Genomic DNA, 16,732 nt, shown 5'->3' with positions numbered 1-16,732 from the left:
TTAACAGCAATTTTTTTTAAAAAATCACAGGCAAACACTACTAAAGAAAAATAGCCATCACCATAAAAATGTTTTCAATGAATTGAAGTCACAGCTAAATGGTTGTGTGTCTATCTCTAACAGTCATTGCACTTCAAGTAAGGCACATTTACAGCTGCTTTGAAATGTGAAAACAAATGTTAAGTTTTTATGGAAGAAAACTGCTCAGTGTTAAACTATCCAATTGGTAGTATTCCTTACAGTAATGCTGTTTGTACAATACAATATTCCTTTGTTGAAAAAAAATTAAAACTGCACTCCCTTCTTTGCAGTCCCTCTTACCCCTTCCCCTTTGCAGTCTCTATTGTACTCCAAAAGATAATTATTTAAGCAGAATTCAAGTTCACACTTCTATGGGTGAGGTTTAGTTAAGTTAGCCACAGTCCATAAAACTGATCCTACTGTTGACCTGCTCCTCATTACTATAATCAATTCAAACCTAATGAATTCTTAATTAATATAGCCATCATCATTTCCCTCATTCCATTAGTTCTCAAATATTCATTCAGATCATATTAGATGATAACAGATCCTTTTTCAAATGAATCATGTAGTTTAAAAACAATACACAATTACAACAGATTATATTTTCTTCCTCCTTTGCACCTTAGTTCTAAGCAACCTTTTCACGGGTGTCCAACAATTTCTTAGAACTCGCTGCTGACTTTGTAAAACAATCAGATAACTGACTACTAGTAATCATTTATTTCAATTTAAGATGTCTCGATGCTTCACCATTTGTTTCCAAGACTGCAATATTGATCCTCTCTTTTTGACATTCACACATTTGGTTGTGTGTATTCTATCGTATAGTGACTTATTATTGGTGAAGCACTCTAATTGTCATGCTGCTGAATCTATTTTTAGAATTCTTCCAATTTTTTTTTTCTAAAAGTGTCATATCTACCTGACAAAGAGCAAGAGCCTCCATCTCTAAGGTACTTCTTACTACTTTTCTGACCTTTTTTCTTCCCCAAGCTAAAGGGAAGCATTTACCTCCTTTTCCAACAAGAAAAATTATAAACCTTCCAGAACTCAAGAGACCAGTGCAGATTTGCATAGGAAGCATCACTAAAAAGCAAGTTCCATGTTCTTGGCATGTCCCAGTGATGGAAATTTCACAACATGATGCTCCATTTTTACTTTTTTTTTTAATGTTTTGTTCATCTAAATAATATATTCCACCTTGGGATTTTTCACAGTCGTATTCAACTCTAATACTTCAAAGTTGGCATCTGGCCTTTTTTGGGTGTTTAGCCAATTCATCTGTCCAATTAGATTTCTTAATCCTTCTTTCAAGAGACATGTTCATTCCCAGATTGTTTATTTGAGCTTACACTGTTCTCTTGTCTTCTGTCTTCGTACTTGATATTCCCAATCTGTGGCCTAACATCCCGCCCCTCATACATTTATCTAGCATTTATATTTTCCAGTGGCTTTGTCAGCTGTACTTATAATAGTTGCATTTCTCCATTAAGTAGTTTCTTCTGTTAAATATTTGACAATGGTACCCACTTTTGTCCTTCGCAACTATTAGCCTCATATTAACTATCAGAACTGATCTGTTCATCTTCAGACAAACTGTCAATTTTGGCAGGTTGATCCTCATACCAACATTTTGGTGCGATAGGTACCCGACGACTCACGATTTTCTATAAATCTTTCAAAATCTGCAAATTTATGATCCATACCAAGCAATGTTGACGAGTGCACCCGAACAGTTTCGTTTGCATGCTGTACAATTATTATTTTTCCATCTTTACAGATAATCTTCCTGGGCTTTTCCATTCTTTAAGCCCCTCTCCTATAATAAACTATGTCTCCCAGTTTGAAAGTAGTTTATTGATGTCCTTTCCTTATATCTTGAGACTTGTGGAATTCCTTGAGGTTTTGGATTTAAAGAAAGCCTTTCATCCTGCATGCAATGCATTCAAATGCTCCAAAAAGTTGAACTAATTGTCACCCTTTCCCAAGTTGGGGGCTGATCACGTATTACTAATGGAACTTTAGGATTCCTACCAAAAACTTAAATGATATAGATGATATCCACCCTTCACGTGCAACTAATTCTTAGCATGTACAGGCCACATTAAGTGCAATCGATAACTTGCGGTTTGGCTGATATGCCAAAAGTCTATAAATTATTTTGTCAATTCTGCAAGGTTCATATTTGCAAAGTCATTTCTGAACTCCTCATTAGCAAACACCCCCTCAGTTATCCTTGAGAAATTCTGCTGGTGGTCCAAGTCTGTCCCTGTTGACTTTTCCATCATCACAACCACAACATTTTTCTTACCTTTACTATGTTATAATTGACTGACAAAATCTGATTGATTGCAAATCTACAAATTTAAAATAAAAATGCTTTTTACTTTATCCCATACCTTGAAATCAATGCCAACCATCTCTTGAACCCTCTTACTAACAGCAGATTTCCTATAGGCACCCTTCAATATTTCTCAGAAACCTCACATCCATTATTTATCTTTTCTTATTTTACTTGCTTTCCCAAATACTTTGTAATCTCTTTTGCCCCATTGTCCAGTCCCTCTCACCTCATCTTGCAGTATAAACTACCCTTTTCCCAGTAGCCCTCCTCTACACCCCTAATTTAGCCCCCACAACCCCAAGCTGCTGCCTCTTTGCCTGACTCCACCGTCACTGCCCCCTTGTACGCTTACAGTCACTGTAGCCCCCCCCAAGCTCCTTCTCTCCCCCACTTCTGACTGTATTTCCCACTCTCATTTCGACTGTGCCGACAACCAGCTCTCTTGACAATGCCCTATTCACCGCCAATCCCCAGCCTCTGCTGTTCTGACTCCCTTTCCTCACTTTATTCTTTAAATATAGTCAATGACTTTGCCTCCACAGCCTTTTTTGATGGAGAATTCAGTACGCTTGAGAGAAGAAATTTCTCTGTATCTGAGTCTGAAATGGCTTACCATGTATCCCTTCGTTTTGGACCATCTAGCCAGGAAAAACATCTTGTTGTCACGTGCTTTCTAATAGACTCCAGCATTTCCCTCCTTCTGATGTTCGTCTAACTGGCTGTTATTCCTAGTTTTCTCTCTCCTTATCTTTATAAACTGAGGGGTTACATTTGCCAACCTCAAATCTGCTGGGAAAGTTCCAGAATTTTGGAAGTTGACAACTAACTCATCCACTATTTTCAAAGCTGAGATATAGATTATCAGGCCCTGGAGATTTAACAGCTTTCAGACCCATTAATTTTCCACCACTACCTTTTTGCTAATATTAATTTCTTTCACTTTGTCCTTTCCAAAAGACATTTACTTCCCAACATTTCTGGAATACTTTTCAAGTCATTTTCTGTGAAGATTGAACAAAAGTGGTTGTTTAGTTGCTCTGCCGTTTCCTTGTCCTCCATTATCAATTCTCCTGTTTCAGACTCTCGGGAGCCTACCTCTGTCTCCACTAATCTTTTTGTTTTTCTTTCCTTTTAGAAGCTCTTACAGTCCACTTTTACATTCCTTGCAAGTTTGCTGTCATACTGTCTTTTGCCCCTCATTATTCTTCTTTACCAAATTCTAAACTGTTCTCAGTCCTTAGACCTGCTGCTTATTCTAGCAACTTTATTTGATTTCTCTTTGAACCTAATACTATCCTTAATTTCTTCTGTTAACCATGATTGGGCTACTTTTCCTGTTATGTTCTTTCATCTAAAAGGAATATATAACTGCTGCAATGCATTCATTTGTTCTTTAAATGTTAACCATTGTCTATCCACTGTCATGCCTTTTAATGAAGTTATCCAGTCTGTTGTGGCCAACATCCCCCTTGTACCTTTCTTTGTTTAGATTTATGACTGTCGTTTTGGAAATAAACTACTTCCTATCCCAATGAAGAATTCTATCATTTCATGGTCACCTTTTTGGGAAAAAAAGACTTCCCATAATAAAATTATTAATTAACCCCTTCTTGTAGTACAAAACCCAGCCTAGTTGATTCTTTAACCCTGAATTTGTTCCTCAATGTACTGGTCTAAAAATCCATCTAATGCACACTCCAGTGTCACAGTACTACTGTTAATATGGTTTGCCCAGTCTTTATATGGACTAAAATCACCCATGATTATTGTCACATCTTGTTCCATGCATCTTTAATTTCCGGTTTATTATGACACTCCTTTACAACAGATGGGACTTGATCGCAAACCTTCTGACTCAGTGGTAGAAATACTACTATTGTACAAGAGCCATTTGGAGTTTGATAGAAAGCACCCACTAATATTTTCCACCTTTGTGCTTCTTGGCTCCAACCAACTGATTCCGCATCTGGATGTCCTGTACTAATATGCATTTACACTTTTGCACTGATTTCAGATTTCACTAGCAATGCCATCTCCCTCCTGTTATGTTTTGCCTGTCCTTCCTAAAGTTTGATTGAATGTTCAGTTCCCAGCAATGCCAGGTCTCTATAGAACCTTCCTATGTTAACGGTGTTGTATAAATGTAAATTAACATTTGAGGATGTCTTTTTTTGTCCAGGCTAACCCACCAACCCATGCAACAGACATCAATGATGACAGGAATTAGTCATATGACCCCACAAAGTGTTCATTCAACTTTGAGGACTAATCAACTGGATCAGGAGCAGCAGTACCTACGTCAGCAACAGCTCCTGAGGGTAATTTTGCATTAAAATATTTTATTCACTAATTCAACAGTTAAAGCCTCAAAATACCATCCTGATTCTAATACTAAATGTAGGGATCAATAAGATTTGAGATTATTGCTAAAACAAATATTAAAACAGCATTCAAGAAAATTGATTTGATGACCCACCAAGTGATTATTGAAAAGGATTGCACCACTGGGAGATTGTCAAATAGTTGGTCCAGTTGAACATTTCCTTAGGCGACCAAAGGTAAAATATAATTATGAAACTAGGTAGTCAAATGGATGTAAGGTCAGTGTTGCTGATGAATTGGAGTGGTTAGTTAATCAAAAAATAACATTGGTCCAAATATGTGAAGGAATACTGTCTTGGTTATTATGACACAGAAGTAGCCTGATGGTATTATCGCTGGACTGTTAATGCAGAGACCCAGATGATGTTCAGAGCAGCACGGTGGAACAGTGGTTAACACCACTGCCTTACAGCACCAGGAGCCCAGGTTCGATTCCAGCCTCGGGCGACTGTCTGTGTGGAGTTTGCACGTTCTCCCCGTGTTTGCGTGGGTTTCCTCTCACAGTCCAAAGATGTGTAGGTTAGTTGCATTGGCTATGCTAAATTGCCCATAATGTCTAGGGTGGGAAATGCACAGATAGGGTTGGGGTTGGATCTGGGTGGGATGCTCTTTGGAGGGTCGGTGTGGACTCGATGGGTTGAATGGCCTGCTTCCGTACTGTAGGGATTCTATGATTCTGTGAAAGAGGCCAGTCAATCCATTGAGTCTACACAGACACATACTTTCAGCCCCATTATCCCATTGTAGAATTGCAAATTTATGTCCCTGAAATGTTCACCTGTTTCCCTTCTGAAGTCATTCATGGTGTCTGCTTCATTATTGGCAGTGAGTTCGTGTATAGCCCTCCAGTCTGAAAAAATACATTGAACTCCTATCTACCAATAAAACACGCTGTATACATTTCACTGTTGTATGTATTATTCTTTTGAACTTGCATCTTGCTTAACAAGCTTAGTAAAAGGTACTTCATTAAATGCTTTGAAAGACAATGTCTTGAACTGCACTGCCCTCATCCATGCATTATATTATCTCATCAAAAATTCAATCACATTAGTGAGGTTTCCTCTTAGCAATTTAATGCCAAGTCGTTTATTGCCAACTTGTTGATTACTCCTTTCTTGTTCAAGTGAGGTTAATTTTCTTTTGGATTATTGTTTCTAAAAGCTTCCTTGCCACTCACACAAAAACTAGCTTTTTGTTTTCTTTTTGCAATGTGAGCAATGTTATTGTTTATTGTCCTCAAGGTGATTCGCCATGTTGGTTACTATTGTAGTCCATGATGTGTAGGTACAGCTACAGTGCTGTAAGTGAGGGATTACATGGATTATGTTCTAGTGACAGTGAAGTAGTGGCAATATAAATCAATGTTAGGCTCCTTGAGGGGAAATTGCAGCTGATGCTGGTGTTCTAATGCAACTACTACCCTTATTCTTCTTATGGTAGCGATTGAGGGTTTGGAATGTACAGCCACAGGAGGTTTGGAAGATTCCTGCAGTGCAACTTGTCGATGCTGTCACCGTGTGATGGGAAAGACTACTTAGGTGGGCAACTTTGTTTTGAATAGTGATTCAGGATCTTAAGTGTGCTGAAGCTGTATTCATTCAGGCAATGAAGGAAATAAGAGCAGAAGTGAGACTTTTAGCGCCTTGGCTCCTACATCATTCAGCAAGACCATGGCTGATCCTTTACCTCAATCCCATTTTTCTGCATTATCCCCGTATCCTTTGATCTCAGAGGGTTTGGAACTCTGTCTCAGAAAGGTGATGGAGGTAAAATATTTTAATGTTCTGAATATTTGTAAACAGAGCTAGATAGATTCTTGTTAGACAAGAAATCAAAGGTTATTGGGGATAAGGCTAACTTCTGTGCACATCAAGGCTAGCCACTGACCATCTACCCACATATGTGTTAACATAGTTTCCAATCTACCACAGCTAATTTGTCCCTCCTACCTGCCCAGTTTTGTCTGTTCAGGTTTAAGACCTCAGTTTTGGATTAAATTACACTGTTTTCAAACTGAATGTAAAACTTCATCATATTTTAGGTCAGCCTTTTAAGACCCCGTTACAACAAGATCAGTTAGCCTTTTCACATTGTACAATACTAGATCTAAAATAGCCCACTTTCTAGCTTCTTTCTCAACATAACTGTTCTGGAAAAGCATGTTGTGTACATTCCAGGAATTCATCCTCTGTGACATTAATGCTTATTGGGTTTAACAAATTTTAAAGTCCTTTGTGATAATGGTATTATCCTTTTGCATGCATTTATAATTGCCTGATTTATACCTTGCCATTCAGTACCAGTACTGTTTGGTGACTTGTAAACCATTTTCACACATGTTCATTGCTCCTGGCTGTTTCTTAGCTCTACCCAAACTGATTCTACATCTTGATATTTCTATCTCATATACTTTTATGCTGATCTCATCCTTTATTAACAGCGCTACCAAGCCTCCTTTCTGTTTTTTGTTAATCTTTCCTAAATGTGAATATCTTTGAACATTCAGTTCCCAGCAATTTTAACTTGGCAGCCCATTGCCATGACGGTAATTAGATCATATCAATTTCCTCCCCTTTGTGCTGTCAGTTCATCTACTGTCTGCAAATGCTGTGCGTGTTCAGGTAGAGTATCTTTAATTCTGTCTTTTATTATTTTCTAGCCTTATCCGCTGATGCCGCCTTGACTTTGTATGCTTTGTCCCTTCTTGCCCCACTCAGATTATCAATTTCCTTAAAAATACTTTGTTTTTTTGCCTTACCGTCTAACTTATTACAACTTCCCACATTTGATTCCTCACTCCTGTTATTTAGTTTAAGACTCCCTGTACAGATCAGCACAGTTCATGTGAAGATTTTCAAAATGATATCATTCGCCAGTTTTGATGCCAGTGCCTGTAAATAAACTATTTCTCCCACATAAACCTTTGAGTCACACATTTAAATCTTTAACCTTATTCATCCATACCTTTGATGTTCTGTGCTTTAATTTAGTCCCTAGCCACTTACACTCTAAGTAGAGCCATTTTCCCAGCGCTGTCTGTGTTGGCATCTGTGTCAACCATGAACACTGGATTCTCCTACTATTACAAATTCCTCTGCAGCCAGGAGCAGGTGGCCTCGACCCCTGCACCAAGCAGACAACACAGCCTCTGGATTCATACTGTTGACTAGAGAGAACCATGTCTGTCTCTCTGACTATATAGTCCTTACTGTCTCTACATACCTATTAATGCACACTAACTTTGCTTTTTGAATCATAATGCTGTGATCAGTGCACTCATCCATCTTCTCACCTTACTGTCAATCTTACAACAGTTTGTTTTCCTGTGGTGCACTCTGTTCAGAACATGGTTGGTCTGGATAGATGGTGCTGTCCATCTCTTGTCACACCTATTTTTTTACGTGCCACTCTCTATCTCTTGGCCGTCCTCTCTTTTAGATGCTGCTGTCTGTCTCTGGATCCCCTATCTCCTGCTGTTTCAGATGATTCTACTTGCCCCAGGTCGTCCTCTCGCCAACTGTTTTATGTTCAGCTGTCTGAATCTGGATGTTCCCCATGCCCACTCTTTTTAGATGGTGTTGTCCATCTCAGGATCTTCCTTACTCTGACTTTTTTAAGTGCTCCTGTTAGTTTCTGGCTACCCCATCACCTGCAGTTTTATTTGCTACATCTATCTCTAAGTCCTCCTTACTCTCACTTATTAAGGTGGTACTGCCTGTCTATGATTTCCTCCCTGCCCCTGTTAGTGCTCTCTTTTTGTGAGCCCACCTCTTGTCTGCTCTTTTGAGGCACGTGTATAGTATTCGAACACTTGCTTCATTTAGTCATTGTAGACGGTGGACAAACTTAACATTTGGTGAGTTACACACGACAAAATTCCTACACTTGAATGTATATTCTCTCTTCATATTTCGGAATGTTTGGACATTTGAGGCCAATACCTCTGTGGTTTCCAACTTTATTTCCTTCACTAAATTTTGATGGTATTCTGATTGGACCATGTGGTTTATGTATTACAAATATTGCTGGCCTTTCCAGAATCTCTGCTTATCTCATCCAATATCATGGCACCCCCTCACTTACTATTGCTTTAGTAAGTACTGATACAAAGTAGTCACTCAGTGCCTCAGCCTGGGCTTCTGCCTCCACCGGTAAATCTCCAATTTTATCCCTATTTGGCCTCACTGCTCCTTTGATTAGTGTTTTTACTGTTGAAATGCCCATTTGAGACATTGTGGGTATACGTTTGTTAGTCACAGGCTTTTGCTAACATTGTCTATTCAGTGAATTATTTTTATATTCATTCGTGGAATATGAGTGTGTTTGGTTGGGCCAGCATTTATTGCCCATAGAGCATTGCAGTGAGTCTGGAGTCACATGTAGGCCAAACTGGGGAGGGATGGTGGAGTTCTTTCCCTAAAGGACATCAGTGAACCAGAGAGGTTTTCTTACTATTGGCAACAGCTACATGATCACCGCTAGGTTAGCTTTATTTTAAATTCCATATTTTATTGAATTCAAATTTCCTCTGCTAAAGTGGAATTCAAGCCTGGATCCACAGAATGTTAGCCTGGGTTTCTGGATTACCAGTCCAATGACATTGCCACTATGCCAATGTCTCCCCCTTTTGTGACTACTTTGATAATTCTCGCTGCCAGTTCTTTGACTTCACTTCTTTTTTAAAAAAAAAAGTTTTTGATTTCTCAGAATTAATAATTTTGAATTACAGGTTAAAATCAGATCATTCTAGATTAGATGTCTTCTTCACTTCCCACCTTTATCCTACAGAATATTGGTATTTATTAGCAAAGAGTGCCAGGGTAAGCTTTTCTTACAATGTTCAACATGTTCTCACCACAATGAAAATTCTTGTTTTGTATGCAGCAGCAGCAGGTACAGCAGCAGCAACAGCAACAGCAACAACAACAAGTTCAGCAGCAACAGCAACAACAAGTTCAGCAACAGCAACAACAACAGGCTCAGCAGCAACAGCAACAGCAACAACAACAGGCTCAACCCCAAACACAGACACTGGGGATGCAGGCCATCCCACCTCAGCAGTCCATGGTAAGCCTTGACTACAATGCGTAGGCAACGTAAAGTGCACTCGAATTTCAGAAGAAAGTGCAGTACTATCAGTGCTTTAATTTATTGCTCAAATTGAGTTACTAAACAAAGTAATGGCCAAGAAACTTCTTTTAATGAATTCATCTTTTTTCCCCTCTTCCAAAGGCATATGTTTCTGATTACAAGCAAAACTGAGATCTTTGCTGGTTCAAACCTTGCCCATGCTGATTTTGCTGATCTTGGCTACAACCCTAGTCCGTGCTTCTATTGCTGTTAGCTAAAATGACCAATTATCCACTAGGGTTCCTGCTCCTGGTCACTTTTGACTCATGTTGGAAAATGTGTATGTGCTTTTGACATGTCATGTTCCTATGATGAAAAAGCCTGTTGGCATTTCTGTGACTCATATGAAGAGTTACTATTTTATTAATGGACCTGAACTGCAATCATTTGTGTGGAAGAATTTGTATTTTTGGTTATATATCTATTTTTTAGAAAACAAGTATGAGGTTGAGATTAGCAGCAAGTCCTAGATTTATTCATCTTATTCCAAAAATAAGACACTGAGAAAATTGGCATGTTTTGTTTTTCATTTTTAAGTTCCAGCGACAAGGAATGCAGCAGACACAACAGCAACAACAGACAGCTGCACTGGTTAGGCAGTTGCAACAGCAGCTTTCAAGTAAGTTTAATTACTTCCAGTTGTTTAAATATGCTCATCATGATGGGGAATAAATAAAGCCTAACAGTATCATATACTGTGATCCAAAATCCCTGTTCAGTTCCTCAGTGGTATTCCCACCTTTCCTCAAATTGAAACACAGAATGAGGACTAGGTCTTTTAGTCCTTCGAGCCTTTTAATACCATTCATTGAAGTCATGGCTGATCTGTGACCTAGCTTATTATACTTGTCCTTGCCACATTACCCTTGATACTTTTAGTTAACCTATTAATATCAGATTAAAAATTAAGTTGATTGGAAATCAGTTGTCGTTTGGGGAAGATAATGCATTACCTCCAGGCCAGCATATATTTTCTAAAGTGTGAGACATGAAACTGTAGGTGTGGTTTAAACAGGCTTTGTATAGCTGAAGCATGACTTCTAACTCTTGGTAATTTAGCCCTCTGTTTAGAAAGGCAGACTTTTATTAGCCTTTATGATTATATTCTGTGCCGTTCCTAATATCTTGATGATTTTTAAAAATTCATTCATGGGATGAGGGTGTTGTTGGCAAGGCCAGCATTAATTACCCATTCCAAATTGCCCAGAGGGCAGTTAAGAGTCAGCCTCTTTGTTGTGGATCTGGAGTCGCACGTAGGCCAGACCAGGTAAGGATTGCAGTTTCTTTCATTAAAGGACATTAGTGAACCAAATGTGTTTTTCTGATAATCGACAGTTGATTTACAATCATTATTAGACTGTTAATTCCAGGTATTTATTGAATTCAAATTCCACCATCTGCCATAACGGGATTCGAGCTTGGGTCCCCAGGGCATTATCTGGGTCTCTGGATTAACAGTCCAGTGATAATATCGGGAGGCCATCACATTATGAACCTGGATCTCCAAATCCCATCAGACCTTTAATTTTTATCTTTTGCAATTTTAAAAAGTCTCCTTTTGTTTTCAGTTTTGAATCCAAATTGGGTAGCCATACATTTGGCTTTATTAAAATCCATTTGTCACATTTTTGCCCGTTCACTTCATCTATCAACACCTCTTTGAACTGTATGTTCCATCTACACCACGTGGAATGCTGCTTATTTTGATAATAATACCAACTTTGGATACCTGGCTTATAGCTCTGTTGGAGATAGTAGGAACTGCAGATGCTGGAGAATCCGAGACAACAAGGTGCAGGGCTGGATGAACACAGCAGGCCAAGCAGCATCATAGGAGCAGAAAGGCTGACGTTTCGGTCCTAGACCCTTCATCCTTTTTTCTGATGAAGGGTCTAGGCCCGAAATGTCAGCCTTTCTGCTCCTATGCTGCTGCTTGGCCTGCTGTGTTCATCCAGCCCTGCACCTTGTTGTCTCTTATAGCTCTGTTAGTTAAGTTAATAAATACAGAGAATAGTTGAAGCCCCAAAATAAAGTATTGGCATTAGTAACATGCTGCCAATTAAAAATATTTGCCAATATTCCCTGCTATGCTGCTCAGCCAATTTCATCGGTCGATCGATCAATAATTTGCTTCCAAATCCATGAGTTTCCAATTTAGAATCATACAGAATTCACTTTTTGAAAATGCAGTCATAGAAAGTTTACCACACAGCAAAAGGCCATTTGGCCCATCATGCCTGATACAGCCAATAAAATGAGCCTCACAGCTTCATCCCACTTTCCTGCATCTGGTCCATAGCCCTGCAGTTTATGGTACTTCAGCTTAACAATCTCTTACAAAGGACCTTCTCAAGTGGCTTGTGGAAGTCCGCGGCCTGCAGAAGTTTAGGAAAATGCATTAAATTTTAGTACTGAATAATGCACAATATATTCCAATGAAGTTGCAGTTGCTTTTCCACGCAGTGTAGTTAGAACATTGAGTTTGTGCAGATCTCACGACAGCTTAATAGTGAGGCCTTTATGTCATTAGCACTTAGCCATATAAACTGAGAATTATTTGCATATTTGTTATTTCATTCAATATTTTAATTCAGTGAAGCCTACATTTTTCTCAGTTTAAATTCAGTGTTCAAGTTTTATAAAATTACGTAAGAGACACAGCTATTTTTTAAGAGATAACAGTGTGGAGCTGGAGGAACACAGCAGGCCAGGCAGGGGTCCTGACCTGAAATGTTAACTTTCCTACTCCTCTGATGCTGCCTGGCCTGCTGTGTTCCTCCAGCTCCACACTGTGTTGTCTCTGACTCCAGCATCGGCAGTTCTTACCATCGCTGTTTCTTGAACTTCATTTTTGAGTGAGATGTTAGAACAGGTAAGTTTACCAACCTTGTGGTTGCAGATATTACAATGCAGAAACACCCTGTGAATACCCTTGAACTATACATATTTAGAGAATTGGATGAGCTGTTTACATGGTTCAATTAGTTAATCCATCAAGGTAGGAGAGTCCAAAATTAGAGGGGATAGGTTTAAGGTGCAAGAAGAAAGGTTTGAAAAGGGCCTGAAGGGCACCATTTTCACACAGAGATTGTGCATATTATCGAACGAGCTGCCAGAGTAAGCAGTAGAGACGAGTACAATTTCAACATTTAAAAGACATTTGGACAGGTATGTGGATAGGAAAGGTTTAGAGGGATATGGACCAAGCGCAGGCAAATGGGACTAGTTCAGTTTGGGAAACCTGGTCGGCATGGCACCTGGGGAAGGCAATGGCCTAGTGGCGTTATCGTTGGACTGTTAATCCGAAGACCCAGATAAAGTTCTGGGGACCCGGGTTCGAATCCCACCACAGCGATGGTGGAATTCAGTAAAATAATGATGACCATAAACCCATTGTTGGTTGTTGGAAAAACCCATCTGGTTTATTAATGTCCTTTAGGGAAGGAAATCTGTCATCCTTACCTGGTCTGGCCTGCATGTGATTCTAGACCCATAGCAATGTGATTGACTCTCAACTGCCCTCTGGGCAATTAGGGATGGGTAATAAATGCTGCCTGGTCAGCAATGCCCTCATCTCATGAATGATTAAGAGAGAAAAGTTGGGCCAAAGGGCTTGTTTCCATGCTGTATGATTCTAAGTCTCTGTCACACCTTTAAGATTGATTTCTTCCAAGCTCTTTAACCCTATTCAGAAGGAATTCCTGTAACAAAACCACTTGTAATTTTTTTTTGTGAGCTTCATTCCCATTACTGCTTTCTTTGTGAGCTCAAGTCTTCTCCTCATCACAAATTGTAGCTTTTGAGAAACTAGAGGTATCTTGTCACTGTTTGCTGTCCTTCTGTAACCAGTATTGATGGATACATGAAATAATCCCAAGCTGTCTCTTTGTGTGCACATTTTCTTCCTTCACTGCCTGCCCTTATAAATTAAATGAAATATGAAACTGTTCCCAGACACCAACCTCTCACTTAAGGGAGCAGTAATAAATGTTGTGATACACACTGACCTGCTAACCATTTGCAACATTTATATTCATATTTCAGACTTCCAGAATTTACAATATTTTGCCTTTATAATCAATGCAATATGTTCCTTTGACAGCGGGTTCGAGGCTAGTGAGTACAGTTTACCTCTAGAAGTGAGACCAAATTGATTGAATAAATGACGTCAATAACTATGCATAAGTTTTTTGGGGCAATGCTTGTCTCCTTTTGATGTTGAATCTAGTCAAACTACATCTAGAGTTAATTGGCTTTTTTTGAATGGTACCCACTGTCTCTTGTTATTTTAATTCAACAGATTCACAACCACAGAAGAATGCAAACCCATACTATTAATGCTGGAATCTCCTGAAATAATTGTTCACCTCTTGGCCTGTGCCAGATTTTGTCTACTGTTCTCCAAAGGAATGTCACTGTTGTGACTCAAGCTGTAGCATTGGACACAGAGACTGACTTTCCTATGGAATTGGCTTCTTAATTGACCACATCCTCATGTACTTAACGGGTTGCTCTCAATGCATGTATATTCATGATTAGAAAAATTGTTTTTCAGCATTAAAAAGCTGAGAGATGCTGGTATATTTTTCCAATCCTCCTCCTCTATTCCATCCCATCCTGTCCTCTTCAGTGAGGAGACCAGAAAGGCTGAACCATTGGACATCTGTGCTCAACAACAGTACTTCAGCTGATGTGCATTTAATTGACAAGTGTTGTCATAGATCTTGCACCTCAAGAGCGATCCAGCACAATTTGTAAACCTTGCAGGCCTGCTAGTTATTGCCAATGATAGAGATTCACAGGAGATCATCTTGTTATTGAGACTGACTCTCCCAGCAGCTACACCAGCGCTGTTTTTTTTAACATATATATATTTTTATATATATATATAAATAAATTTATACATTTGTGTATATGTATACATAGAAAGCACTCTATGAACATTTATTTTTGCTTGTTTTCATTAATGTTTCATATTGATGCTCTTTAAACAAAAGAACACAAGGAATTACTGACCATTTTTCTCTTATGCTTGGAAATCACTGACCTGTTGTGGTATGACTCAATGGGACCATCAGTTTGGTAGTTCTCCACATGACCATTTTTCATATGTGAACCTATACATAGGCTGCTTAACCACATGCACCATCATAGGTAATCTATGAGTGCAGCTTCCAGGATGGGTTGTTAGATAATGATCAGAAGCCAGAATATGTGCCTTGGCATATTAATAAAAGGAACAATTTTATAAAGTTTAAAAATAAATATTCCAACCTGTTTTGCAGAAATAAAATGCAAAATGGTTTTCAGATAGGTCATCACTTCTCATTTTAACACATTCTAGATTAAGAACTAAGCTGTAAAGTTTGTATGTACACTGGGGAGAAAATGATGGTTCAGAAAGACCGTAATGGATGAAGAATAAACTTCCGTTGCCACTGCATCTTTTTCAACTGTACGCTTGTATTTGTTTCTTTGGTTAATTTGAGGGGGTAAAACAGCATCTCTCAGTCTTCTAACCGTTATAAGGACAGTAAACATGATAGTTTATTGCATATGTTTGCCACGTTCAATGATCTGCATGAATTCAGAGTGCCCAATGAAAGTAAGACCTTTGTAATAGAGATGAAGTAGTCTATGAAGTACTGTTGATGTTACTGCATTCTTCAAGAATGCTTTTGTAGTTCATTTATTGGCTCCTATCATTCCCTAACACAACTTGCCTGGTTGAGAACAAAATTTATTAGTAGAGAATCAACAATTGTATTATTGTCCAAGTGTGGAGCTACCAAAATTCACTCGATGATGGGATTAAATTGAGAAACTTCAGGTGTTGGCATCACGACTTCTGAAAATTCATATTCATCACCCCAGTGCATTTCTAAATTTCAGCCTCCAAGGCAGTTTGAAGTTTGTCCACCCACTGATTTTTCTTGATATTTTTTAGAAAAGTTACGGATTATAGTTTCCATTTGATGCAAATCTTCAACTTTGCATGAACTTTGGCTCATTCCAAAGGTATTTTTTCCACACAAATTTGTTTTAGAAAGTTGCGGGTACAAGAAGAAGCACAAAGTGCAGAGCACATAATGCTTTAACAGATATCTTAAGCATCATGGAAGTAAACTACTGAAATTGCATAAATCTACGTGGGTGGGAATAGAGAGAGGGGAAGGTGGCAGGAAACTCTCCCAAATACCTGTTTATGAAAAAATTCATGGAATAGGTTACTAAGTAATGTATAATAACTTTCTTTCCCACAAAGATGTAGTACAGTCAGCCTGACAGATAAAAGAATATCACACTGTATAGAAAGAATACTGTGTCTTGGTTTGTAAAACTGTGCCCACATATTAAAAATTATGTACATTTTTTGGTAATTGATTTCTTTTTTCTTTAAGAATATTCTAATGTAAAGATAAAATTCAAGATAGTGTATGTATAAAACACAAACCGTGGTCAACATGATTGAGATGACAAAGTGAATCCGCAGACCTGGGTCTCAGTTCTTTTTCATGACATTTTACATGTATTTCATAAATTCATAATTGTAAATCGTTTGAATATATTCTTTGAGCATGAAAACTTTCCTATCATAATGAATAGTTTTTGCTTTTCACTTACTGAAGCCCTGTTAAATGGACATGGGCGCATAGTGTTTAGCACTGCTGCCTCTCCATGTCAGAGACTTGGGTTCTGCATTCAGTCTTGGATGACTTTGTGGACTTTGAAAGTTCTCCCATGTCTGCAGGATTTTCTCTGGGTGTTCTGGTTTCCTCCCACAGATGTGCAGAATGGATGGATTAGCTATGGGTTGATGCGGAGTTGAGGGGCTGGGTCTGGATGTGA

The 16,732-nt window shown here is 38.7% G+C and overlaps 1 protein-coding gene across 3 annotated transcripts in view; it reads left to right on the top strand.

Annotated features, from left to right (window-relative positions):
- The window catches only part of med12 (mediator complex subunit 12), a 194,248-nt gene extending 177,985 nt beyond the window's left edge, over positions 1-16,263 (top strand). For all 3 annotated transcript variants that reach the window (XM_020530169.2, XM_048605066.1, XM_048605065.1), the window contains 4 exons: positions 4,548-4,686; positions 9,638-9,820; positions 10,421-10,502; positions 14,184-16,263. In XM_020530169.2, the coding sequence (XP_020385758.1) occupies positions 4,548-4,686; positions 9,638-9,820; positions 10,421-10,502; positions 14,184-14,221 (442 nt within the window). In that variant the 3' untranslated portion in view covers positions 14,222-16,263. The remainder of the gene's footprint in view (positions 1-4,547; positions 4,687-9,637; positions 9,821-10,420; positions 10,503-14,183) is intronic.
- The last annotated feature ends 469 nt before the right edge of the window (positions 16,264-16,732 follow it).

The sequence above is a fragment of the Rhincodon typus genome, chromosome 14 (genome assembly GCF_021869965.1).
Source record: "Rhincodon typus isolate 14 chromosome 14, sRhiTyp1.1, whole genome shotgun sequence".
NCBI lineage: Eukaryota > Metazoa > Chordata > Chondrichthyes > Orectolobiformes > Rhincodontidae > Rhincodon > Rhincodon typus.
Note: the sequence above shows the minus strand (reverse complement) of the source record. Positions and strands in the feature narration are given on the sequence as shown.